This window comes from Heterodontus francisci, chromosome 32 (assembly GCF_036365525.1).
Source record: "Heterodontus francisci isolate sHetFra1 chromosome 32, sHetFra1.hap1, whole genome shotgun sequence".
Lineage (NCBI taxonomy): Eukaryota > Metazoa > Chordata > Chondrichthyes > Heterodontiformes > Heterodontidae > Heterodontus > Heterodontus francisci.
Genome location: NC_090402.1, coordinates 55934301 through 55962243, shown reverse-complemented (window position 1 = coordinate 55962243; position 27943 = coordinate 55934301). Strand labels below are relative to the sequence as shown.

The 27943-nt window shown below is 45.9% G+C and overlaps 2 protein-coding genes across 2 annotated transcripts in view; one reads left to right on the top strand and one right to left on the bottom strand.

The window, feature by feature from the left end:
• entpd8 (ectonucleoside triphosphate diphosphohydrolase 8) overlaps window positions 1-10324 on the top strand; it is an 80697-nt gene extending 70373 nt beyond the window's left edge. Inside the window, exons 8-10 of the mRNA XM_068011982.1 lie at window positions 1556-1669; window positions 2557-2694; window positions 10028-10324. Coding sequence (XP_067868083.1) covers window positions 1556-1669; window positions 2557-2694; window positions 10028-10273 — 498 coding nt within the window. The 3' untranslated portion in view covers window positions 10274-10324. The remainder of the gene's footprint in view (window positions 1-1555; window positions 1670-2556; window positions 2695-10027) is intronic.
• Window positions 10325-22984: 12660 nt separating this feature from the next.
• LOC137347527 (neutrophil cytosol factor 2-like) overlaps window positions 22985-27943 on the bottom strand; it is a 165672-nt gene continuing 160713 nt past the window's right edge. Inside the window, exons 12-13 of the mRNA XM_068011981.1 lie at window positions 23685-23808; window positions 22985-23251 (exon numbers count right to left, since the gene is read on the bottom strand). Coding sequence (XP_067868082.1) covers window positions 23136-23251; window positions 23685-23808 — 240 coding nt within the window. The 3' untranslated portion in view covers window positions 22985-23135. The remainder of the gene's footprint in view (window positions 23252-23684; window positions 23809-27943) is intronic.

Genomic DNA, 27943 nt, shown 5'->3' with positions numbered 1-27943 from the left:
CTCCCAGTATTCAGAACTGAATGCTGGTTGGAGAGTGAGATGCACTCTGGGGGCACCTGCACTACCTGTCTAATCCTTCTTGATTGCCTGGTAGTCATCCATTCTCTCTCTCTCTCCCTGCACACCCTTAAGTGGCAGAAACAGTTGGGGCGGCACAGTGGCGCAGTGGTTAGCACTGCAGCCTCACAGCTCCAGGGACCCGGGTTCGATTCCGGGTACTGCCTGTGTGGAGTTTGCAAGTTCTCCCTGTGTCTGCGTGGGTTTTCTCCGGGTGCTCCGGTTTCCTCCCACAAGCCAAAAGACTTGCAGGTTGATAGGTAAATTGGCCATTATAAATTGTCACTAGTATAGGTAGGTGGTAGGGAAATATAGGGGCAGGTGGGGATGTTTGGTAGGAATATGGGATTAGTGTAGGATTAGTATAAATGGGTGGTTGATGTTCGGCACAGACTCGGTGGGCCGAAGGGCCTGTTTCAGTGCTGTATCTCTAATCTAATCTAAAAAAACATGTATCCATGTAGCTCTCAGCCTCGTGGATGTACTGCAGTGATATCAGTTGCTGCTCAAGCTCCAAATCCTAGATCTTGAGCTGCTTCAGCTGACAACAATTCCTGCACATGTGGCTATCCAGGACATGAGAAGAGTCCTGGGGTTCCCACATGGAGCAGGATATGCATTCCACAGGACAGAGGTGCCCTGCTATGCCTCTATTTATTCGACTAAGTAAACTTAACAGAAATATACAAACGTCTTACAAAAATCAAATGTAAAATAATTCCAGTTACCAATCAGCACCTTCCCTTTTTTTATTTTTACCTTGCTCCCTGATGCTCGTGCTCACTCTGCTCTGCTGCTCCACCCCTGAACTCTTTCAGTTTTGTGCTCCTTACCTCTGGGCTCTCTGAACAACCAATCACCTACCTGTGTTACATCATTCCTTGATGTTTTGTCGATTTGTTCTCGCAACACTCCCCCATCTCCCTCGTCTCCTGCTGACTCCCCCGTCTCTCCTGTCACTCTGTCTCCAGCTGACTCCCCCGTCTCCCTGTCTTTTGCTGACTCCTGCTTTCTCTCCCTGACTCCTGCTGACGCCCCCTGTCTCCTGCTCACTCTCCATCTCCTACTGACTCCCGATGTCTCCGACTGACTGCCCCAGTCTCCTGCTGACTCCCCCAGCAACAGTGCTAATTTGTTTTTCTACCTACCAAAAGTCAGTTTCTGGGGGTGAAAGCCATGTTGAACTGCTGTTCTTTCTTTGATGTGTTAACACAGTTTCATTGCCTGTGACCTTCAGAGTAGATCACTAAGTGGACATAGTGTCATCGGGAAGCTCAGGCTGTGGCTCGTTGCTTGCTTTGGTGAACCATATGTGTTTTGCTCCATAAACACGTCTGAGTCTGATGGTCTTTCCCAGGTCAACACTGGGCCCATGAGCTGGGATGGGAGCTCCTAATGTAGTTAGTCCAAGTGGCAGTCAACTGAGGTTTCATTCCTCATCTTTTTAGAAGAGATTCAGGCAAATCCTGAGTAACCTGTGCCCTTTCTTCTCCCTCAGGCCTTCTCATCTTTTTTCTATACCTTCCATTTTTTGAATTTAACCAAAGGGAGCCCGAGTCTGGCAACAGCCCAAACGACTATTGAAGGATTCTGCTCCAGGAGCTGGACAGAGGTAAGAAATCAAAAACCAACCACACCTGGGTCTGAACTTCCCCTGAGGAGTGGGGGTGGGGGGGTATTGGTACCTACTATACCACAGAGAAACAGTGGGGGGAGGGGGGGAATAGACTGTACCATTTAACCATAGAGAAATGGGGGAGTGGTTATGGGCTATACCACAGAGACCGGGAGGGTGGGGCATAGAGTATACCACAGAGAGCTGGGTATGGTGGGGAGGGTGGGGGGGGGGGGTGGACTGTACCATAGAGAGACTGGGATGGGGTGGGTGGGAATATTACAGGCCACACCACAGGGAGATGGGGAGTTACAGCGTATACCACAGAGACAGGGGAGTGTAGACTATACCACAGAGAGTCGGGGAGACAGAGGTTAGCAGATAAAGACCCCTCTTTGCTGTACCACCAAAAACACCACTCTCCACTTTGTGTCGTCTGGTTTCCAATAAGAAAATATTTTGGGTGTTGAGCTGTTAGCCACTGAAAACTGGTTTTTGAGATTTGTGAACTCATTTTATGTGGGATCATTGAAACCTGACGACAGATGTTCATCCTGCAAATTTGGCCTAATTATAATCAGTGATTGTGGTTTCTGATTAGTAACTCAGTGGTCATGAGTTTCAAACCAAGATGGAAAGTTGTGAAAATGGATTCAATAAAACTGTAGCCTAGTTCTCCCGAGGCCTTTTGAGATGGGAACCGGCTCTGAGTTACATTTGACTCCAATCTTTGACTCTTTCTGTCTTCGGGACAACGAGGGATGGGCAATTGTTGCCTTTCTAGCATCTCAAAAATCATATTTAAAAACCAAAGAATCTTCATCCAGTTATTAGTTAAAGAATAAATGTGATTGCAATTAAGTTCAACTTTTGGGACCTTACAGGTGACTGCTGCATACCAGACCACAAAGAAGAAATGGCTAAAAGACTATTGTATTTCGGCAATCTACAGCAACATCTTGTTAATTGATGGCTACAAGTTTAACTCCAGCACCTGGGAGAATATTGTTTTCAAACAGAAGGTAACCAAACAGAAGGTGAAGATACCAGGGTCAGGCTCACAATCAAAGGGGACAAAAAGCAATGAGGAATGCCGAGCTGCATTGCTCTGTGGCTTATGATTTGTGGTTCTGCACTGATCTGACCATTGAGGAGGGGATCTTTTATAGTAAGCTGTGAGCAAGCTGGAGTGTCTGCTGACGAGAGAAAGGTAACAGGTTAGAGTTTGGGTATCACACACAAAAGGAGAGGAGTAAAATGAGACATTAACAGAGTGTGAGACAGCACAACTGACCCAGAGGCACCCAGTCCATGGAGAGTGAGAGGAAGCCCCCAGAGTTTATACAGTCATTAGGCAAGGATCTGAGGGCCTCAATGACTATGACGGACCAAGAATGCTGTCAGCTCAAACACTAAGTACTGTGTAAGTGCTGATGTGGTCTTAATGGAAGATCTGAGAAGCACATAATAGGGAAGATTGATTAGAGTGATGCTAGGAATGCAAAATGACAGTTATGATGCAAGGCTCATCAAATAAAGACTTTTCTCCGTGGGACAGAGAAGGTCCACAGAGATTTAAAACTTACATTTTTATAGCACATTCAATAAAATGCTCCAAGGCACTTCACAGGACGGTTATAAAGCAAAAATCTGGGACCGGGCCACTTTTTTTTATTCGTTTGTGGGATGTGAGCATCGCTGGCTAGGCCAGCATTTATTGCCCATCCCTAATTGCCCTTGAACTTGCTAGGCCATTTCAGAGGGAATTTAAGAGTCAACCACAGTGTAGTGGTCTGGAGTCACATGTAGGCCAGACCAGGTAAGGACAGCAGATTTCCTTCCCTAAAGGACATTAGTGAACCAGATGGGTTTTTACAATAATCGACAATGGTTTCATGGTCACCATTAGGCTAGCTTTTAATTCCCAGCTTAATTGAATTCAAATTTCATAGGTGGGCCAATGGAATTAAAGGAGGGAAGCAGCAGAGGCAGCTGATTGGAGGATCTCAATCTTAGTGACAAAGAAGTCCATGAGCTCCTTGCAATTATTTTTGAAGGTGAAGGTGGAGGGGAGAGGAGTTTAAGACAGTTTGCAGTAGAGAAAAGAAGCCGGGATTATCTTTATACTTCAGGATGGTCCTGGAATAGTGAACATTTTAGCTGATGAGAGCAGGACTCAATAGTGTTTTAGGTGGTCCATCCAGATCTGGCAGCAAATAGCTAAATCAGTTGTTTGCTATATTCTTTAAAGCCTCCATCCCTTGGACTTGAGGGAACAGAGATGAGGGCCGTACTTGGGGTGTGGTCAGGGTAAAGAAACTGATATTGTTGGGGACCAGGGCATCAAAGGTGGAGGTGAGGATGCGGTTCAGCAAATCAGTAGCTGCAGAAATGTTGTGGTAAATGGAGGGCCAAAGGCGAGATAATTGAGATTTTGAAAGTGTCGTTATAAGTGAATTAGGGGATCGTTTTTTCCAGGGATGGATACAGAATGCGGTAGAGTTGGGAGGTGGAAGGCGGTAAAGGCCTGCTCGGGTCTGCAAAAAAAAACCCGATCCGGCCTGAGTCCTTCCATTTTTTCCCGCACCCGTCCCGACCCAACCCGACCCGACCCGACCCAACCATCAGTTAACTTACATTCCGTTTTTCACTTTGTTGCTGATCTGCACAAGCTTAAAATAACTGTAACAAAACCACCTTTCTACTCCAAAAATTAAATTAACATTGGAGCCACTTACCTGTGATGGAGCATGTCCTTCCCGGCCCAACCCGAGCCCGAATGCCGGACCCAGAAGTGCAACCCGACCCCACCCCGACACATGTCATCCGGTTCAGGTCGGGTAGCCAGCCTTTAGAAGGGGGATGTGGGTAGAAAAAAGTGTTCAGAGATGGCCTATGAGCATAGTGAGGCCACGTGAGATGGCAAGGTCAAGGGGGTGGCTGTGAATATTAATTCAAGAGTTTACATGCAGGGAAAGATTTAGGGAGGATAAGAGATCAGTGGTAGCATGATGAGTTGAGATGGAGTTTGAAATCACTGAGGATGAGAAGTCGTTTGGTGCAGAGGTTGAGGGAGGAAAACAGTGACAATATCTCGGTGAGAAAATTTTTGTTGTTCTTGGGAGTGCGGAAGAGAATGATGATTTTGAAAGGCAAGCAAGACGGGTATGCTCGAAGGAGAAGAATGCCAGAGGAGTAGGGGGTCAGGCCAAGGTGCAAACTGGTTTTAAAAATTCAAATTATTTAAAAAGGTTCGCAAATTTCTCAACATTTTTGAGAAAGTAGCATGTTGAAAGCATGGCCTTGGTTTTAACTGCCCCATCTGGCAGGAACAAATCAGTTTCACCCTCTGATCCTACCTCCATCGTGCTGTGTCCCCACATTAACCAGTTTTTCTGATACCCGGCCTGTCGGGAGAGGGCTCCTGAGCCAAGTCTGATGCCTGATCTTGGGAAGAAGAGCCCCAGAGTCAAAGTTAAAAGTGATAACAACAGGCTTCATTCTGGGCCTGGAAGAGAAGGCGTTCTACGGGCCTCACTTTTGCCAAGCTACACCAACTGGATCCATGCGACAACCATCACCCCATTCATGTCCCTATCCGTGCCACCAAACTTCCCTCCGACACTCCTGAACTATGATGAAAGGTTCTGTCCAACTCCTGATCATTCCATGCCCACTGATCAGACCCTACAGTCAGAGACAGTTCACTGGCGTCCCTGACTCCAGCTTCCTGTTGGGCTCCCTGACTCCAGCCTCCTTCTGGTCTCCCTGATTCCAGCCTCCTGCTGGGGTTCCTGACTCTAGTCTCCTGCTCAGATTTCTGGTCTAGCTGCCTGCTGCCAGGTTCTCAGTCCCAGCTGTGGACCCGCTATCGATTTGGCCTGGCGTTGAGATGGGTTTTAGTTGGCAGCTCTGATGAGGTTGGTGAGCTGGTTATCTGTGAACTGATTATTCCTTAACATGTTACCAATGAACAGTAATAAATGAGCTGGTAATTAGTCACCTGGTTATGACAGGTGAACAAGTTATTGGTGTTTATCAGGGAAGCGGTGATAACTGAGCAGGTGATTGGTGAGCTTGATAATGGTGTACAGGCTATTGGTAAGAATGTTGGTGAGCAAGTTAATAGTGAGCAGCTTAGTATCGAGCAGGTGAATACGGAGCTGGTTAGTAGTGAACAGGTTACTGGTGCGCAGGTTATATGTTATGCAGATTAATATTGAGTTGGTTATTACTGAGCTGGTTACTGGTGAGCTGGTTAGAGTTTGAGCAGGTTAATACTGAGCAGGTTAATACTGAGCAGGTTAGTGGTGAACAGGTTATTGATCTGGTTACTGATGAGCAAGATGTTCTGTGAGTTGCTTATGAGTGAGCAGATAACTGCTGAACAGGTTATTGGTGAGCAGGAAATTGGCAAGCTGGTTCAAACTGACCTGGTTATTGGGGAGCTGGTTAAACTGACCTGATTATTGGGGAGCTGGTTATTGGGGAGCTGGTTACTGGGGAGCTGGTTAAACTGGCCTGGTTATTGGGGAGCTGGTTAAACTGACCTGATTATTGGGGAGCTGGTTATTGGGGAGCTGGTTACTGGGGAGCTGGTTAAACTGGCCTGGTTATTGGGGAGCTGGTTAAACTGACCTGATTATTGGGGAGCTGCTTAAACTGGCCTGGGTTATTGGGGAGATGGTTAAACTGACCTGATTATTGGGGAGCTGCTTAAACTGGCCTGGGTTATTGGGGAGCTGGTTAAACTGACCTGATTATTGGGGAGCTGCTTAAACTGGCCTGGGTTATTGGGGAGATGGTTACACTGACCTGGTTATTGGGGAGCTGGTTATTGGGGAGCTGGTTAAACTGGCCTGGTTATTGGGGAGCTGGTTATTGGGGAGCTGGTTAAACTGACCTGGTTATTGGGGAGCTGGTTAAACTGGCCTGGTTATTGGGGAGCTGGCTATTGGGGAGCTGGTTAAACTGGCCTGGTTATTGGGGAGCTGGTTAAACTGGCCTGGTTATTGGTGAGCTGGTTAAACTGGCCTGGTTATTGGGGAGCTGGTTATTGGGGAGCTGGTTAAACTGGCCTGGTTATTGGGGAGCTGGTTATTGGGGAGCTGGTTAAACTGACCTGGTTATTGGGGAGCTGGTTAAACTGGCCTGGTTATTGGTGAGCTGGTTAAACTGGCCTGGTTATTGGGGAGCTGGTTATTGGGGAGCTGGTTAAACTGGCCTGGTTATTGGTGAGCTGGTTAAACTGGCCTGGGTTATTGGGGAGCTGGTTATTGGGGAGCTGGTTAAACTGACCTGGTTATTGGGAAGCTGGCTATTGGGGAGCTGGTTAAACTGACCTGGTTATTGGGGAGCTGGTTATTGGGGAGCTGGTTAAACTGACCTGGTTATTGGGGAGCTGGTTAAACTGGCCTGGTTATTGGTGAGCTGGTTAAACTGGCCTGGTTATTGGGGAGCTGGCTATTGGGGAGCTGGTTAAACTGACCTGGTTATTGGGAAGCTGGTTAAACTGACCTGGTTATTGGGGAGCTGGTTAAACTGGCCTGGTTATTGGGGAGCTGGTTATTGGGGAGCTGGTTAAACTGACCTGGTTATTGGGGAGCTGGTTAAACTGGCCTGGTTATTGGGGATTGAGGAGCTCATGGATTCCTTTGTCACTAAGATTGAGACTGTCCAATCAGCTGCCTCTGCCACTTCCTGCACTTCCCAAAGCCCACCGGGCCAAACTTCTTCTCGGGTTCCCCCGCCTTAACCTTGACCTCTCGTCTTTCTTTAGTTTCTCTCCTATCTCCCCTCATGCCCTCTCCGAGCTCACCTTGTCCATGAAACCCACCTCCTGTTCCCTCGATCCTCTTCCTACTAAATTGCTGATCATCCGAGTGCCCATGTTGGCTGATATTGTGAACCGTTGTCGCTCTTCAGGTGTTGTCACTCTCTCCTTTAAGTCTGGCGTCATCAGGCTGCTCCTCAAAAAAAAACACCTTTAACGCCTCTGTCCTTGCAAATTACTGCCACATCTCCAACTTCCCTTTCCTCCCCAAAGTCCTTGAATGCATTATTACCTCCCAAACTGTTGTCCCTAACTTCCATATTTCTGCCCCTCCCATCAGGTTTCCACAATACTGAAACAACTCTTATCAAAGTCAAAAATGACATCCTATGTGACTGCTGTAAAGGTAAACTTTCCCTCCTCATCCTTCTCACCCTGTCTGCAGCCTTTGACATGGTTGACCACACCAACCTCCTCCAATGTCTCTCCAGCTGCCTCTCCAGCAGCACTCGCTTGGTTCCATTCTTGTCTATCCAGTCATAGCCAGAAAATCGCCTGCAGTATCTTCTTTTACTGTTAGCATAAATTTACCTCTGGAGCCCCCAGTGATCTCTGCTTGGCCGCCTTCTATTTTTTAATCCTCATGCTGCCTCTTCAAAAACAAAGAGTCAAACATATGCATTGCCTCCACACACCTCTCTTGACCATCCACTGTCACTGATTTGTCACGCTGCTTAGCCAATATCCAGTACCGGATGAGCAAATATTTCCTCAAAGTCAATATTGATAAGACTGGAGCCATTGTCTTCGGTCCCTGCCCCAAACCCTATTCCTTGGCCACTGATGCCTTCCCTCTCCCTGGCAACTGTCTGAAGCTGAACCAGACTGTTCCCAACCTCAGTGTCATACTTGGCCCTGAGATGAGCTTCCAACTCCATATCTGCTCCAGCACCAAGATCTACTTCTACAAACACAATATCACCTGTTTCCACCCCTGCTTCAGCTAATCTGCTGCTGAAATGCTCATCCATGCCTTTGTAAGCTCTAGACTTGATATTCCAGTGCACTCCTGGCCGGACCCCCATCTTCCACCTTCCATAAACTTGAGGTCGTCCAAAACTCTGCTGCCCGGGTGCTAACTTGTACCAAATTCTGTTCACCTATCACTCCTGTGTTTGCTGACCTACTGGTTCAGCAATGCCTCAATTTTTAAAATACTCATCCTGGTTTTCAAAGCCATCCATGGCCACAAGCCCACTATCTCTGAAATCTCCTCCAGCCCCATAACCCTGAAATATCTGCACTCTTTTAATTCTGGCCTCTGAGCATCCCTGATTTTAATCGCTCCACCATTGGTGGCTGTGCCTTCAGCTGCCTGGGACCTAAGCTCTGGAATTTTCTCCTTAAACCTCTCTGCCTCTCTATCTCTTCCTGTTCCTTTAAGGCACTCTTTAAAACATAGGAACAATAGGAGCAGGAGTAGGCCATTCGGCCCATCGAGCCTGCTCCACCATTCAATTAGATCATGGCTGATCATCTACGTCAATGCCACTTTCCTGTGCTATCCCCATATCCTTTGATGTCATTAGTATCCAGATATATGTCTTTGACCAAGCTTTTGGTCACCTGTTTAAATATCTCTATGTGGCTTGGTGTCAAATCTTGTCTGATTACGTTCCTGTGAAAGGTCTTGGGACCTTTTACTATATTAAAGGTGCTATATAAATACAGGTCTCTCTGACCTGTGTGTAGCTTCAGCAGTTGCTGCCAAAGTCTAAGATGTTCCTGGTGCTTTATCTGACTCGTGGAAAGCAAGTGACTGCAATGTCACTGCTTGACACATCAAAAAACCCAAATACATTGAACACAGACATAAGAGTCTTCATGACTGCTGAGTGCCCATTGCCCTGTCCGTGACTTGTCTTTACTCTGAAGATGCGGATGGGAATGAGCTTCTGTGATGGTTCCCATCGTTGACTGACTAGCTAACATAACTAGTAAGTTCACACATGAACACTGGTTACTTGGGTGAGACCCTACAGTTCAGTTTGCAACAGTATCCTGTGACCCCAGTAACAGTGTCTTCAGGAGAGTGGCAAAAGTTGTTCAACGGTTCGGCCAGCTCTGTTGATGAAGTATTTGTTTGTACAGTCTGAGTTGGCAGAGTGAAAGCTCCTACAGTCAGACATAGAGCATGGCTACCAGACCCGAACCCGACCGGGCCTGACGACGTGTGTCGGGTTCGGGTCAGGTCGCTCTTCCAGGTCCGGCATTGAGACTCGGGTTGGGCCGGGTCGGACACAGTGACAGCCAGGACATCAAGGTGGGGATCGTGCATTTGGACTCCGCACTAGTCTGCAGTGAGCGATTCCATCCAAGGTACAGCACAACCTCTTCAATAAAGTTGAATATATTCCAGTGGTTGGGTTGCGTCGGATGTGGTTCTGTCAGGCTCGGCTCGGGTTTCTTTTGCAGACCCGAGCCGACCTTTAGTCTGACATACTTTAAAATAAAATAAAGTAATGGGTGCAAACACGGTGAGACTGCTGATCACTTTCATTGGGCATTTCTTTCTTTGCTAGGCTGGTAACACAGATATCGGATGGGCCTTGGGCTATATGCTGAATCTCACCAATATGATCCGTTCAGAGTCTCCAGTTGTAGTAAAGGCACAATACAGAAGGCTCTGGGCTGCTGCTTGTTTCTTCCTTGTACTGACCATCTTATTGTCCATGGTCAGTCTCATGGTCAACTATTTCGTTAACAAATTCAAAATCCGTCCACTTGCAGAGAGTGAAAATCGGTCCAATGAGGCTGAGATTCCCTGAAGGTGAGCAGCACCTGTGATGTGTGTGTAATAAATTACAATTTTGTTTGCATCTGAAAATGTTATTGTTATTATTTGATTCAGTACTTATCTTGTGCCAATGCTGATAGTAACCCACATAACACAATGCTTACACCATGTAATATACACTGGGTCAGAATCCCACGCGACATTCCCCACACTGGAATAGTTCAGTGTCAGAGGGTTTGCGGTCAGGGTCTGGGTCAGGGATTGGGAATTGCGACCTAGGTCAGAGAATTTTGGATGTCAATCAAGGGATTGAATCAGGGTTGGGGTGGGGGGGGGGGGGGGTTGGTTAATTGTCGGCTTGGGAGGAGCAGTATTCACATTCAGGTTAAGTTCCTGACCTCTGATGTTAGCAGATTCCTCGGCATGGTTTCCTGTGATGGTGCAAACAGCCTCAGGGCAAACCAGTCTCAGATCGGGGATCTCGAGCAGCCGTTAGGCCCCTTATTTGCATCTGCAAAGGTCCTAAGGCCAGTTTCAGGCTCCAGGTGTGGGTAAAGGATGCCTCTCATAGCCTACCCAGTATGGCCAGCGGTGCGCTTGGTCAGAAATGTGTACACACTTCCCAAACACCATTCTGGAGACTTAGTCACACCTGAAACACAGGCACAATGCAACTCAATTTCGAGGCCAATTTATTTTTCTGCTAAAGTGGATCTAAGTTTAACTGATTGGTCACTTTAAAATCTCATCGTATTATTTCTGCAAATAAGCATCACTGCTTCTATCCATTCCTTATCAGAGGTTCAACCCATAGGACCACACTTTACAGAGAGAGATAAACATGTTACTTTGACAATTTAAGATTAACTTTATTAATGAAGCTGGCTGGTTATGCACGAATGATGAACACAACATTAAAACAAAAACAAAATACTGCAGATGTTAAAAATCCAAAATAAAAACAGAAAGTCCTGGAAATACTCGGCCGGTCAGGCAGCATCTGTGGAGAGAGAAATGAGTTAATGTTTCAGATCAATGACTCTTCAGCAGAACTGGGAAAGTTATAAATGTACCAGGTTTTAAGCAAGTACAGGGAAAGAGAGGAAAGAACAAAGAGGGATCTGGAGAAGCTTTTTTTATATATTTGTTCCTGGGATGTGAGCTTTGCTGGCAATGACAGTATTTAATGGACAATAAATGCTGGCCTTGCCAGCAATGCTCACACCCCATGAACAAATAAAAAGAAAAAAAAATTGCTCTTGAGAAGGTGGTGGTGAGCTGCCTTCTTGAATCACTGCAGTCCATGTGGGGTAGGTATACCCACAGTGCTGTTAGGAAGGGAGTTCCAGGATTTTGACCCAGCGACAGTGAAGGGATGGCGATATAATTCCAAGTTAGGATGGTGTGTGGCTTGAATGGGAACTTGAAGGAGGTGGTGTTCCCATGCATCTGCCGCCCTTGTTCTTCTAGGGGCTTGAAGTTGTGGGTTTGGAAAGTGCTGTCAAAGGAGGCTCGGCAAATTGCTGAACTGCATCTTGTAGATGGTACACACTGCTGCCACTGTGTGCTGGTAATGGAAGGAGTGAATGTCTAAGCTGGTGGATGGAATGCTGACTTTGTTCTGGATGGTGTCGAGCATATTGAGTGTTGTTGGAGCTGCACTCATACAGGCAAGTGGAGAGTATTCCATCACACTCTTTACTTGTGCCTTGTAGATGGTGGACAGGCTTTGGGGAGTCATGAGGTGAGTTACTTGCCATAGAATTCCCAGCCTCTGACCTACTCTTGTAGCCACAGTATTTAAATGGCTGGTCCAGTTAAGTTTCTGGTCAATGGTAGCCCCAGGATGTTGATGCTCGGGGCGTGATGATAATGCCACTGATCATTACGGAAAGACGAGATCCACGGCAACCATGTCTGCAATAAGTGTCTATAGCTTGAGGAGCTTCGGTTCAGAGTAGATGAGCTGGAGGCCGAGCTACAGACACTGCAATGCATCATGGACATTTTGTTCCAGAAGGCAGTCACAGCCCATAGGATAGGGTTTTCTAATTTGGTCAGTGGTCAGGGATGGGAGGGTCTGACTGCGAGTGAGGCAGGTTAAAGTGATCGAGAAGGCAGAAATGGAGGAGCCTCAGCCCTTGCAATTATCCAACAGGTTTGAGATTCTTTCAGCTTGTATGGATGAGAGTGAGGGCTGCAGGGTGGATGAGCAAAATGGCCATCACACCATGGTACAGGAAGCCATTCAAGCAGGGTGAGTAAATAGGAATGTAGTGGTAGTAAGGGACAGTATAGTCAGGGGGATAGACATTGTTCTCTGTGGTCAAGAGCGAGAGTCCAGAAGGCTGTGTTGCCTCCCCGGTACCAGGGTTCGGGAAATCAGCTCAGGGCTGGAGAGGACTTGCAGTGGGAGGGGGAGGATCCCGTTGTCATGCTCCACAATGGGTACCAACAACATAGATAGGACTAGGAAGGAGGTTCTGCATAGACAGTATGGGCACTGAGGGGCTAAATTAAAAAAACAGAACCTCAAAGGCAATAATTTCTGGATTAATACCTGAGCCACAAGAAAATTGGTGTAGGGTAAATAAGATTGGAGAGGTGAATGCATGGTTCAAAGACTGGTGTTGTAGAAATTGGTTTTGATTCATGGGGTACTGGCACCAGTACTGGGGAAAGTGGGAGCTCTACCATTGGGATGGTCTTCACCTGAACGGTGCTGGGACCAGTGTTCTGGCGAATCATATAACTAGGGCGGTAGAGAGAGCTTTAAACTAAATAGTGGGGAGAAGGGATCATGTGAGAGGAGATGTGGTAAATCACACGGAAACAACAAGGTAATAGATCAGGGTAGCGATTTGAATAATGATAACCACAGTGTGGAAGGAAGGGACACAGCACACAGACGTAAGACTGCACTGGCAGATAAGGACAAAGATTGTCGAAATAGTAAGAAGACAGAGATAGAAATAAATATGTATGACTTAATAGTCATTACAGAGACATGGTTACAAGGTGACCAAGGCTGGGACCTGAATATTGAAGGGTATTTGACATTTTGAAAAGACAGGAAGCTAGGAAAAGGTGGTGGAGTAGCTTTGTTAATTAAGGATGTCATTAGTACAGTAGTGAGAGATGACTGTAGTTCAGAAGAGCAAAATATAGAACCAGTTTGGGTAGAGATAAGAAATAGGAAAGGTAAGAGGTCACTTGTGGGAATAGTTTATAGGCTCCCTAACAGTTGCTACATTGTAGGACAGAGTATACAGGAAGAAATAAATGGGGTGTGTAAGAAAGAAAGTGGCACAGTGGCGCAGTGGTTAGCACCGCAGCCTCACAGCTCCAGCGACCCAGGTTCAATTCCGGGTACTGCCTGTGTGGAGTTTGCAAGTTCTCCCTGTGTCTGCGTGGGTTTCCTCCGGGTGCTCCGGTTTCCTCCCACATGCCAAAGACTTGCAGGTTGATAGGTAAATTGGCCATTATAAAAATTGCCCCTAGTATAGGTAGGTGGTAGGGAAAATATAGGGACAGGTGGGGATGTGGTAGGAATATGGAATTAGTGTAGGATTAGTATAAATGGGTGGTTGATGGTCGGCACAGACTCGGTGGGCCGAAGGGCCTGTTTCAGTGCTGTATCTCTAAAACTAAAACTAAAACTAAAATAGTCCTGGGTGACTTTTAACTACATATAGATTGGGTGAATCAGATTGTCAAAAGTATCCTAGAAAATTAGTTCATAGAGTATATTTGAGACAATTTCTTTGGGCAGTGCATTCTCGAGCAGACTATTCCAAACCTAGTGATTTGCAACGAGACAAGATTAATCAATAACCTCATGGTGACGGAGCCTTTAGGTGACAGCGATCATGGATCTTTTTCGGGTTGGCAAGCTGTAACCAGTGGTGTGCCACAGGGATCAGTGCTGGGGCCTAAACTATTTACAACTTATATCAATGTCATGGATGAAGGGACCAAATGCATGGCAGCTAAATTTGCCAATGACACCAAGATAGGAAGGAAAGTAAGTTATCAAGAGGAGGTAAAGAGTCTACAAAAGGATATAGAAAGGTTAAGTGAGTGGGCAAAATGAACTTGTTCACTTTGGCAGGAAGAATAGAAAAGTTGTATACTATTTAAATGGAGAGAAATTGCAGAACTCTGTGGTACAGAGGGATCCGGGTGTCCTGGTACATGAATCAAAAGTGATTAGGAAAGCAAATGAAATGTTGGCGTTTATTACAAGGGGAATTGAGTATAAAAGTAGAGGAGTTTACAGGACCTTGGTGAAAATACATATGGAGTACGATGTACAGTTTTATGGCTCCTTATTGGAAAATGGATATAATTGCATTTGAAGCAGTTCAGAGAAGGTTCACTCATCTAATTCCAGGGATGCAGGGTTTATGAGGAAAGGTTGAACAGGTTGGGCCTTTACCCTTTGGAGTTTAGAAGAATGAGAGGTGATCTTATTGAAACATGTAAGATCCTGAGGGGACTTGATAGAGTAGATACTGGGAAGATGTTTCCTCTTGTGGAGGAGACTAGAACTAGGGGACACAATTTAAGAACAAGAGGGCTCCCTTTTAAGACGGAGCTGAGGAGAAACTTTTTTTCTCAATATGTTGTTAGTCTGTGGAATTCTCTTTCCCAGAAAACAGTGGAGACTGGATCATTGAATGTATTCAAGACTGAGTTAGATAGATTTTTGATGGACAAAGAAGTCAAGGATTATGGGGAGGCAGACAGGAAAATGGAGTCGAGACCACAATCAGATGAGCCATGATCTTATCAATGGCGGAGTAGGCTCAAAGGGCCGAATGGCCTACTCCTGCTCCAAAGTCCCATGTTCCTATGTCCCTATGAAGATTGTTAGATTCTCTCTTGTTGGAGATGATCATTGCCTGGCACTTGTGTGGCATGCATGTTACCTGCCACTTATCAGCCCAAGTGTGAATGTTGCCAAGGTCGTGGTGCATATGAGCACAAACTGCTTCAGTACCTGAGGAGTCGCGAATGGTGCTGAACATCAGCAAAGATCTCCACTTGTGACCTTATGTTGGAGGCAAGGTCATTGATGAAACAACTGAAGATGGTTGGGCCTCAGACACTCCCCTGAGGAACTCCTGCAGGAACTCCTCCTTCGGCTGAGATGATTAGTCTCCAGAAAACACAATGATTTTCCTTTTTCCTAGGTATGACTCTAACCAGTGGAGAGCTTTACCCCTGATTCCCATTAACTTCAATCTTACTAGGGCTCCTTGATGCCACACTCTTCAATTCCTGCCTTGATGTCAAGGGCAATCACTCTCCCTTCACCTCTGGAATTCAGCTCTTTTGTCCATGTGTAGACCAAGGCTGTTGTAGTGAATTTAATCTTCCCAATTTGTTGTTAATTTACTCAGGATTGACTGCAACCAGTATGGTGGGTATGTTGAGTTTAATCAGAGTTTAAGACTGAATATAACACATTAGTTATGCAACAAAAGCATACGACCTTGACAAGTAGTGACTATCAGTCCAGATTGGGGAGGACAGCTGGCATGCACAAACAGCTCTTTGTTTCTTTCTCTTCGTCTCTTGATGCCGCACGCCTTCATGATTTCTCAAATTACCCGAATGTTAGCATGATTTTATCCTTAGGAGTTTCTCTCCACTGCCTGCTGCACTGAGGCATCCCAAAGTCTTTTACTTTATAATCTTTTTCAGGGGTCAACCTAGATGGATTATTAACAGGCCTTATTGCCCTATAAATGTTTACCTTGTTTCAAAATACCTCATAAAGCGTTGAGTCCTTTGTCTAAACCATGGGGTGAAAATCCACCTTTAATATTATCCAACTGCCATTAACTTCTTGAGCCTTCACATCTACCTTCTGTCCTTGAGCAACCAGGTTTTACATCATCCTTTTCTTCCTCATCATTCCCTCAGCTGTTCTCCCTGATCAGTTGCATGCTCCCTTGAAACACTCCATATCTGGCCATCAAAGCAAACTTGCTGAAGTTGTCTCTGGTCCACTATCAGTTATTAATGTCTAAGGTTGTTTGTAAGGCCTGCTAACAGACTGTTCATAATGGCCATTTAGTTCAACTATCCTTATTTCTTATTTGCCTAGAGAGCCATGGAGTCAGTATGACACAGAAGGAGGCCATTCAGCAAATCAAGTCCATGCCAGCTCAGAGGAGCAATCCAGTCCCATTCCCCCGCGCTATCCTCTTCACCCTGCAAGTTTACTTCCCACAAATGCCCATCCAATTTCCTTTTGAAATCATTGATCATTTTTGTTTCAACCAACCTTGTAGGCAGCAATTCCAAGGCCAAACCATCAACACAATAGTCGTTCACTAAAGTAACCACCATTCTACCTCCATAAATTAATTCACTTAAGTAGTTCAGCAAGCATCTTAATTGGGAAAGGTTAAATGAAAATGTCATAGTTTTGTAGTAGGGTTATTTGTTTTAGGTTGCTCTCCCACTATTGCAGAGACCTCGTATGACCATGGGCTCCTTTTCAGGCTAGCTACAGCTGTTATCACCTAAGAATAATCATTCCACTGATTTGTTTCTCGAGTAAAACCTTAAGCAGTTTGCTAATTTCTAACTGTAATGAGGTCTGGAGCTGAGTGGCCCTGGCGGAACCCAAACTGAGCATCAGTGAGCAGTAAGTGCTGATTGATAGCACTGTCATGGCCTTCTATCACTTTGCCGATGTTGGGAATAGACTGAGGGATGGTAATTAGCCGGATTGAATTTGTTTTGCTTTTTGTGGACAGGACATACGTGGGCAATTTTCCAGATTGTCAGTATTGTAGCTGTACTGGGACAGCTTGGCTAGGGATGCAGCTAGATTTGGAGCACAAGCCTTCAGTACTACAGCCAGAATGTTGTCCAGGGCCCTTGGTCTTTGCAGTATCAGTGTCTACAGCCAGGTTGTGGTATTATATGGCAGCAGCAGAGCCATACAATATTAACTTGAAGAGTAGCGCTCAAGACCTTGGGTTGATCAGATCCTCAGTTGGGAGCTGGTCCGATATGGCATCTTCCATCCTTCTTTACTGCTCTGGCATCTCTTCTTCAGAATCCCTTAACTCAGTTTAAGTGTTATGCCTTCTTGGTGCTTTATCTTGTTATGTTATTGCCTTCTTCAGCAATAAGGTACCAAACAATCTTGAGTTGAAAGTTAATCAAGGATTGGGCTCTTTATTATTAAGTAACAGATTCACAAGAGAGCTCTACAAGACACTTGTGACTAGATGATTAACACAACTCCCAATTGAGCTATCACATGGTGGTTCTTATCACTTCCTGTGATCATGTGTGAAGTACTCAGATTGTTAAAATGGTATCACAACATCCTCCTTTCCTAAACTGGAAATACACAAAAGATAAACTATGTACACGATGAAAGAAAACAATTTTGAACAATACTGACTTTCAAGTTCTTGAGTCAAATAACGTACAGGTGGTCTACTGACTCGACCTGATCTTAGCACTGTTGTAGCTTGATTGAGGACTAGACTTGTCAACTTTTTTTCTCTTGACCTGTGTTCTGATAGCCACCTTATGCTTGAGCATCACATTTGTCACTTTTCTTCGCTATGTTCTGTGGATTAGAATGTGAACATATTCTCAAAGCAATTGGGTTGTCAGGCACAATGTTGCTAGCTGGCTCCCTAAAGCTGATATCGGTTTCTCCTTAGTACTGCTCCATTAGGGGTGGTAACTTCGTATGACCTTGGTTCAGTGCAGATTTTGGACACCTCTGCAGGAAACCATGTTCCCTCCTGCGGATGGATCACTTGAATTTTCTGTCCAATATGTAACGGTGGAAGTTCCATGCCTGCATGTTTGTTGCGCATAGCTTTCACCTTCTCCTGATTTGTTATCAGTTTATCCTGTATTGATGAAAATTTTCATGAAGTGGTGTCTTGGTAGAATCATCTTAATTTGTCTTGCAAGAGTTGAGGTGAGAGTGACTGCCCTTGACATCAAGGCAGCATTTGACCAAGTATGGCATCAAGGAGCCCTAGCAATACTAGAGTCAATGGGAATCAAGGGGAAAACTCTCCGCTGGTTGGAGTCATACCTAGCACAAAGGAAGATGGCTGTGCTTGTTGGAAGTCAATCATCTCAGCTCCAGGACATCGCTGCAGGAGTTCCTCAGCGTAGCGACCTAGGCACAACCATCTTCAGCTGCTTCATCAATGACCTTCCTTCAATCATAAGGTCAGAAGTGGGGATGTTCGCTGATGATTGCACAATGTTCAGCACCATTCTTGACTCCTCAGATACTGAAGAAGTCCATGTAGAAATGCAGCAAGACCTGGACAATATATAGGCTTGGGCTGATAACTGGCAAGTAATGTTTGCGTCACACAAGTGCCAGGCAATGACCATCTCCAACAAGAGAGAATCTAACCATCTCCCCTTGACATTCGGCAATGGCATTACCATCCTTCTTTGGAGGGCCAAATAAGCTGAATATTGCACTGATAGTATTAGCAACTGACTGGCTCAATGTACCCCTCACTTGCTGGATTATTGGGAACTTGGAGAAATAATCGGTTAGCAAAAGATTGTCATCACCTTTGATAAAGATCAGTGGCCACCCGTGCCCAAGGATGCAACAGAACATTGACAATGAGTTGCCATAGCTCCATTAAGACTGGGTCTTTAAAAGTTTCTTCCTGTAGTTTCTCACAGTTCCTTTGCCCGAACTGCATCAAATCTATCTGATGTTATGAAAGTGCTTCTATTTTAATTATTTTTTGTGTATTTATGTGTTAGAATTGTGAAGATGGATTCATTTAAGACTGGGGCGATTTCATAGATATTGGACTTTGTTTTTGTTTGAAGGGTCACTGAGAGGTCTTGTTTGAAAACAAACCTGTACTGGATGTCGCATGCCTTAAGCCTAATAAACAACAGGAACCTTGGTGACTTGGAGAGATGTTTATAGAGAAGTGACATGTCAAGATTTATGAAGGTCAGGAGCTGGTTTCGCTTCTGAGTTATTGATTTGGTTCAGTTGGGGTGTGGACTGTAGTTGAAGGCAGTTGGAGATCAGTCTACCAGGAGAAAAATACCCAGCTCATCTTTATCCCCATGTCTCTGGGAAATCTTGCAAAAATCCAGTGTGAGAGCTAAAAACCCTGATGCCGCATTTCTCCTGAGACACTCCTGGAAAGCCTGCCAGATAAATCTCGATGTCGCCTGAAAAGAACTACTTCAGAAAAGATTGCAGTGACCCGTCTATGTGTACTCAGATGCCAGGCTTTATGCCATTTCTAGAACACAACATATCTCATCCTTTTTCTTCAAGAATTAACAAGTATTTGGCCAAAGTATTCTTTTTTGTTTGTTTGTTTGTTTTTCTAAAAGAACTCTGCAGAGAAAATACTGCAGATGCTGGAAATCTGAAATAAAAAGAAATGCTGGAAATACTCAGCAGGTCTGGCAGCATCTGTGCAGAGAGAAGCAGAGTTAACATTTCAGGTCAGAGACCCTTCTTCAGAACATTTAAATACATGTTATGACCTGTGGAACTAGAAAAGACAGTGCACTCCTCCCGCCTCAGTCGTTACACTGGTATACATCTTCCACTTCCATATCGACATCGTCAACCTGGATGTCTAATGGAATGTCACACATTTTCTGGGATTGGGTTGTCAGAGATCGCCATAAGATTCCCAGGCTTATATCTGACTACACAGTCGTATCTTTGCACTTTTTTCAATTGTTATTGTAGATGGGGTGGTGCACTGGTTTCTGCCATATCATAGTCAGTGGCTTATGCTCCATCTGCACTACAAAATGCTTCCCATGATTCCCAATACCAGAGCTCGTGTTTCCCTTTCTATGTTGGAATAACGTGTCTATGTAGGCAGCAAGCTCTTAGATCCAAAAGCAATTGGACGACCCTCTTGCAGCAAGCATGCTCCAAAACCGTTCAACGAAGCATCTACTTCAAGAACCTTATTCAGGTCATAATACTGTAAACATGCCTCTATCAACAGTGATTGCTTCAGCAAATCAAATGCATGCTGGAGCTCCCATAGAGATGAGGACAGCAAAATTTGAAAGGTAGGGAGCTAGGAAATTAAATAGATTGAGGCATCTCCGTAAGTCTTCCTTTGTCTTGTAGACTTGGCATGGACTGGATATCCTCTACTTTGCTGGGATCTGGGATTTTATGTCTAAATCTGTGTAAACGGAACCAAAAAAATGGATGTGATTTGTGTTCATGGCCCACTTCCTGCTGTTGAATACAAGGCCTGCCTTTCTGGCAGTTTGCACGAAGATATACAGATTTCTGTCGTGTCCTCTTTTGCGTCAGTAATACAGACACATCCTGGCTTACTGATGAGCCAATCGATAGGACAAAAACCAGTCTTCATTAGAAATGTGGGCACAAGGGATTTAGAATGGAAAATGCTGTATGGGATACAGTAGCATGATTTGTATGTTACTGGACTAGTAATCCAGAGGCCTGGACTAATGATCCAGAGACATAAGTTCAAATCTCATCAGGGCAGCTGGGGAATTAAATGCAATTAAATAAATCTTCACTTAAAAAGCTAGTCTCAGTAATAGTGACTATGAAACTATTGGATTCTCATAAAAACATCTAGTTCACTAATGTCCTTTTCAGAAGGAAATCTGTCATCATTCCCCAGCCTGGCCTACATGTAATTCCAGACCCACAGCAATCTGGTTGGTTCTTAACTGGCCTATGAAATGGCCCAGCAAGCCACTCAGTTGTACTCAAGAATGTGGCTCACCACCGCCTCCTCAAGGGCACTTATGTCTGGGCAATAAATACTGGTCTCGTCAGTAACGCCCACATCCCAAGAATGAATAAAAACAAGCCACTTGGACAATGTGGATTGATTAAGGAAAGCCAGCATGGATTCGTTAAAGACAAATCATGTTTAACCAACTTGCTAGAGTTTTTGATGAGGTAACAAAGAGGATTGATAAGAGTAATGCAGTTGATGTAGTGTACATGGACTTCCAAAAAGCATTTGATGAAGTCCCACATAACTGGCTTCTCGGCAAAGATACAGCCCATGGGATAAAAGGGACAGTAGCAGCATGGATATGAAGTTGGCTCATTGCCAGGAAACAGAGTCGTGGTGAATGACTGGAGTAAGATGGGGTTCCCAGAGGTTCATGTTGGGACCCTTACTTTTCTTGATGGCCTAGATTTTGGTATACCGGGCACAATTTCAAAATTTGTGGATAACACAAAATTTGGAAGTATTATGAACTGTGAGGAGGATAGTGATAAACTTCAAGAGGACATAGACAGGCTGGTGGAATGGGCAGACAAGTGGCAGATGAAATTTAATGCAGAGAAGTATAAAGTGATTCATTTTAGTAGGAAGAACAAGGAGAGGCAATATAAACTAAAGGGTACAATTAACAGCCCCGACAACAAATTTTTTTCTGCAGCACCTGTGGAAGAGTCTGTCACTCTAGTATTGGCTTTTATAGCCACTCCAGGTGCTGCTCCACAAGCCACTGACCACCTCCAGGCGCTTACCCATTGTCTCTCAAGACAAGGAGGCCAAAGAAGAAGAAGAAGAAGACAATTCTAAAGGGGAGCAGGAGTAGAGTTCTGATAAAAGGTGACAGACCTGAAACATTAACTCTATTTCTCTTTCCACAGATGCTGCCAAACCTACTGAATATTTCCAGCACTTTCTATCTTTATTGCAGGAGCAGAGGGACCTGGGGGTATATGTGCACAAATCATTGAAGGTAGCAGGGTAGGGTGAGAAAGCAGTTAATAAAGCATATGGATCCTGAGCTTTATCAGCAGAGGCATAGAGTACAGAAGAAAGGAAGTTATGATCAACTGGTTCAGGTGGAAATGGAGTATTGTGTAGAGTTCTGGGCACCACACTTTATGAAGGATGTGAAGGCATTAGAGCGAAAGTGCAGAAAAGATTCAAAAGAATAGTTCCAGGGATGAGGACCTTCAGTTACGTGGACAGATTGGAGAAGCTGGGGTTCTTCTCCTTGGAGCAGAGAATGTTGAGAGGAGACTTGAAGGAGGTATTCAGTACGGACAGAGTAGATAGGGAGAAACTGTTCCTATTGACGGAAGGGCCGAGAACCAGAGGATATCGATTTAAGGTGATTGACAAAAGAAGCAATGGCAACATGAAGAAAAACTTTTTCATGCAGCGAGTGGTTAGGATCTGGAATGCTCTGCCTGAGAGTGTGGTGGAGGCAGATTCAATCGGGGCTTTCAAAAGAGAACAGGATAATTACCCAAAGTGCAAAAAATTTGCAGGGCTACAGGGAAAAGGCAGGGGAGTGGGACTAGATGAGTTGCTCTTGCGTGTGGACACAATAGGCTGAATGGCCTCCTTCTGTGCTGTAACTATTCTATGATTCTGTGATAGAGAGGACCCTTCCCCAGTTCAGGCAATGATTGATCAGCTCTACATTTGAGCAAGGTCAAACATCAATGGAGGCAAAGAATGGAAATCTTCAACAGCTCTTTAATTCCAGAGACAGACCAGAGCCCACCCCCACCCGGCCGAGAGAGCTTCCCCAGACCATGCCCCACAAAGAGACTGGCTCTCCACCACGACCCCCCCCCCCCCCCCCCCCCCCAAGACCACCAACCATCGAGACTCCTGCCCCCGACCTCCCACCCCAACCCCCGAGAGTTCCTGCGCCACCCCCCCACCCCCCGCACGAGACCAACCCTCCCTTGACCACCCTCCCACAGACCTCCCTCTTCGGATAGTGACTGGTACCCCCACCCCCGCCGCCACTGGGGGAAGTCTCTGAAATGCTGAGCTCTCCATCTCCAGTCCGTGATCCTGCCTCCAATCTCCAGCTTCTCCAATCCTGCAGTCTTTGGGAAGACAGTAGCTTCATGGCTGGGCAATCTCCTTGGAGTCAGTCATTTCCGGGTTTCTTGGGCTGACAAAACACCGGGGGAAGATGCCAATGTTCCCATTGGAATGTCCTTCCAGCCACTCTTCATTCACTGCAAACAAACAGATTAAAATAATGTGGCAGCCTGGTGGGGAGGGGGTTCTGGGAAGAGAGAGAGAAACAGAGAGAGAGGGAGAGAAAGAGAGAGAGAGAGAGAAACAGAGAGAGAGAGACAGAGGGAGAGACAGAGGGAGAAAGAGAGAGAAAGAGAGAGTGAGATACAGAGAGAGAGAGACAGAGGGAGAGAGACAGAGGGAGAGAGAGAGAGAAAGAGAGAGAGAGATACAGAGAGAGAGAGAAACAGAGAGAGGGAGACAGAGAGAGGGAGACAGAGACAGACAGACAGAGAGAGACAGACAGACAGACAGAGAGAAGAGAGAGCAAGTGTGCACATGCCCAGGAAAGGGCCAGTTCTGGCTGTCTGTATTGGTACAATGATTAGTGGGTGAGATGTCAGATCTAGATAGACTGGGATAAGATCCTACCTTCGGACAGCACGTCGATGATATCACCCTCATTAAACTCCACATCCTCAGCACCTTGTCCGGTATAGTCATAAAGGGCCAGAGTTTGGTACAGAATCTGACGCCCAGCCAAAGGGTCTGTACACTGCAAAAAAAGGTCGGGTTAGAGCAGAAACATCAGAAGACTGAATGTGTATACTGCAGTGAGAATGTAGATACACATAGGGGAGGTGGTGGTGTAGTGGTATTGTCACTAGACTAGTAAACGAAAAAGCCAGGGTATTGTTCTGGGGACATGGGTTTGAATCCCACCACTAGCAGCAAGTAGAATTTGAATTCATTTAATAAATCTGGAATTAAAAAAAAAGCTAGTCCAACGATGGTCATGAAACCATTGTCAATTGTTGTAAAAACTCATCTGGTTCACTACTGCCCTTCAGGGAAGGAAATCTGCCATCCTTACCTGGTCTGGCCTACATGTGACTCCAGACCCACAGCAACATGGTTGACTCTGAAAAGGCCTAGCAAGCCACTCAGTTGGATTTAACTATTACGAAGTCGATTAAAAAAGAACGAAACTGGATGGACCACCCAGCACTGACAACGGCAAACCCAGCCCTGTCGACCCTGCAAAGTCCTCCTTACTAAAATCTGGGGGCTTGTGCCAAAGTTGGGAGAGCTGTCCCACAGACTAGTCAAACAACAGCCTGACATAATCATACTTATGGAATCATACCTTACAGACAATGTCCCAGACACTGCCATCACCATCCCCGGGTATGTCCTGTCCCACCAGCAGGGCAGACCCAGCAGAGGTGGCAGCACAATGGTATACAGGCAGGAGGGAGTTGTCCTGGGAATCCTCAACATTGATTGACTCCAGATCCCATGATGTCTCATAGCACCAGGTAAAGATGGGCAAGGAAACCTCCTGTTGATTACCACCTACTGCCCTCCCTCAGCTGATGAATTAGTATTCCTCCACTTGGAGGGAAGCACTGAGGGTAGCAGGGGCACAGAATGTACTCTGGGTGGGAGACTTCAATGTCCATCACCATGTGGCTTGGTAGCATCACTGCTGGCCGAATCCTAAAGGACACAGCTACTAAACTGGGTCTGCAGCAGGTGGTGAGGGAACTAACAAGAGGGAAAAACATACTTGACCTCGTCCTCACCAATCTGCCTGGCGCAGATGCATCTGTCCATGACAGTATTGGTAGGAGTGACCACCGCACAGTCCTTGTGGAGACGAAGTCCCGCCTTCACTTTAAGGATACCCTCCTTCGTATTGTGTGGCACTATCACCGTGCTAAATGAGATAGATTTTGAACAGATCTAGCAAAGCAAAACTGGGCATCCATGAGGCACTGTGGGCCATCAGCAGCAGCAGAATTGTACTCAATCACTATCTATAACCTCATAGCCCAGCATGTCCCCCACTCTACCATTACCATCAAGCCAGGAGACCAACCCTGGTTCAATGAACAGTCCAGGAGCAGCACCAGAATGAGGTGCCAGCCTGGTGAAGCTACAACACAAGACTATCTGCATGCCAAACAGTGGAAGCAGCATGCGATAGACAGAGCTAAACGATCCCATAACCAACGGATCAGATCTAAGCTCTGCAGTCCTGCAACATCCAGCCGTGAATGGTGGTTGTCAATTAAACAACTAACTGGAGGAGGAGGCTCCACAAATATCCCCAATGATGGGGGAGCCCAGCACATCAGTGACAAAGATAAGGCTGAAGCATTTGCAACAATCTTCAGCCAGAAGTGCCGAGTTGATGATCCATCTCGGCCTCCTCCTGAAGTCCCCAGCATCACAGATGCCAGACTTCAGCCAATTCGATTCACTCTGCGTCATATCAAGAAACAACTGAAGGCACTGGATACTGCAAAGGCTACGGGCCCTGACAATATTCCGGCAATAGTACTGAAGACCTGTTCTCCAGACCTTGCCGCACCCCTAGCCAAGCTGTTCCAGTACAGCTACAACACTGACTAGGCCAGCATTTATTGCCCATCCCTAATTGCCCTTGAGAAGGTGGTGGTGAGCTGCCTTCTTGAACCGCTGCAGTCCATGTGAGGTAGATACAGCGACAATGCTGTTAGGAAGGAAGTTCCAGGATTTTGACGCAGCAACAGTGAAGGAACGGCGATATAGTTCCAAGTCAAGATGGTGTGTGACTTGGATGGGAACTTGCAGGTGGTGATGTTCCCATGCATCTGCTGCCCTTGGCCTAGCTGCCAGAGATCGCGGGTTTGGAAGGTGCTATCTAAGGAGCTTTGGCGCGTTGCTGCAGGGCATCTTGTAGATGGTACACACTGCTGCCACTGTGCGTCGGTGGTGGAGGGAGTGAATGTTTGTGGATGGGGCTGCTTTGTCCTGGATGATGTTGTGCTTTATTTTTTTTAAATTTAGAGATACAGCACTGAAACAGGCCCTTCGGCCCACCGAGTCTGTGTCGACCATCAATCACCCATTTATACTAATCCTACACTAATTCCATATTCCTACCACATCCCCACATGTCCCTACCACCTACCTATACTCGGGGCAATTTATAATGGCCAATTTACCTATCAACCTGCAAGTCTTTGGCATGTGGGAGGAAACCGGAGCACCCGGAGAAAACCCACGCAGACACAGGGAGAACTTGCAGACTCCACACAGGCAGTACCCAGAATTGAACCCAGGTTGCAGGAGCTGTGAGGCTGCTTCTTGAGTGTTGTTGGAGATGCACCCATCCAGGCAAGTGAAGAGTATTGCATCGCACTCCTGACTTGTGCTTTGTAAATGGTGGACAGGCTTTGGGGAGTCAGGAGGTGAGTTACTTGCCGCAGGATTCCTAGCCTCTGACCTGCTCTTGTAGCCACGGTATTTATATGGCTACTCCAGTTCAGTTTCTGATCAATGGTAGCCCCTAGGATGTTGAAAGTGGGGGATTCAGCGATGGTAATGCCGTTGAATGTCAAGGGGAGATGGTTAGATTCTCTCTTGTTGGAGATGGTCATTGCCTGGCACTTGTGTGGCGTGAATGTTACTTGCCACTTTTCAGCCCAAACCTAGATATTGTCCAAGTCTTGCTGCATTTCAACACGGACTGCTTCAGTATCTGAGGAGTCACGAATGGTGCTGAACATTGTGCAATCATCAGCGAACATCCCCACTTCTGACCTTATGACTGAAGGAAGGTCATTGATGAAGCAGCTGAAGATGGATGGGCCTAGGACACTACCCTGAGGATCTCCTGCAGTGATATCCTGGAGCTCAGATGATTGACCTCCAACAACCACAACCATCTTCCTTTGCGCTAGGTATGACTTCAACCAGCAGAGAGTTTTCCCCTTGATTCCCATTGACTTCAGTTTTGCTAGGGATCCTTGATGCCATACTCGGTCAAATGTTGCCTTCATGTCAAGGGCAGTCACTCTCATCTCAGGCGAAAAAGGTAGGGGAGGGAGCGGGGAGTGATCTCTATCACCTGTCTTTAACAACTGTGTGTGTTTATGTGTGTGTGTGCGTACAGCAGTGCGAGTCTGCGTACAGTAGTGAATGTGCATATGCAGTGTGAGCGTGTGCACTGAGGTGTGAGTGTGTGTACTGCAGTGTGAGTGTGTGTACTGTAGTGTGAGTGTGAATGCAGTGAGAGTATGAATGCAGTGAGAGAATGTGTACTGCAGTGTGAGTGTGTACTGCAGTGTGAGTGTGTACTGCAGTGTGAGAGTGTGAATGCAGTGAGAGGATGAATGCAGTGAGAGAATGTGTACTGCAGTGTGAGTGTGAATGCAGTGAGAGAATGTGTACTGCAGTGTGAGTGTGTGTACTGCAGTGTGAGTGTGAATGCAGTGAGAGAATGTGTACTGCAGTGTGAGAGTGTGTACTGCAGTGTGAGTGTGAATGCAGTGAGAGAATGTGTACTGCAGTGTGAGTGTGTGTACTGCAGTGTGAGTGTGAATGCAGTGAGAGAATGTGTACTGCAGTGTGAGAGTGTGTACTGCAGTGTGAGAGTGTGTACTGCAGTGTGAGTGTGAATGCAGTGAGAGAATGTGTACTGCAGTGTGAGAGTGTGTACTGTAGTGTGAGTGTGAATGCAGTGAGAGAATGTGTACTGCAGTGTGAGAGTGTGTACTGCAGTGTGAGTGTGAATGCAGTGAGAGAATGTGTACTGCAGTGTGAGTGTGTGTACTGCAGTGTGAGTGTGAATGCAGTGAGAGAATGTGTACTGCAGTGTGAGAGTGTGTACTGCAGTGTGAGTGTGAATGCAGTGAGAGAAT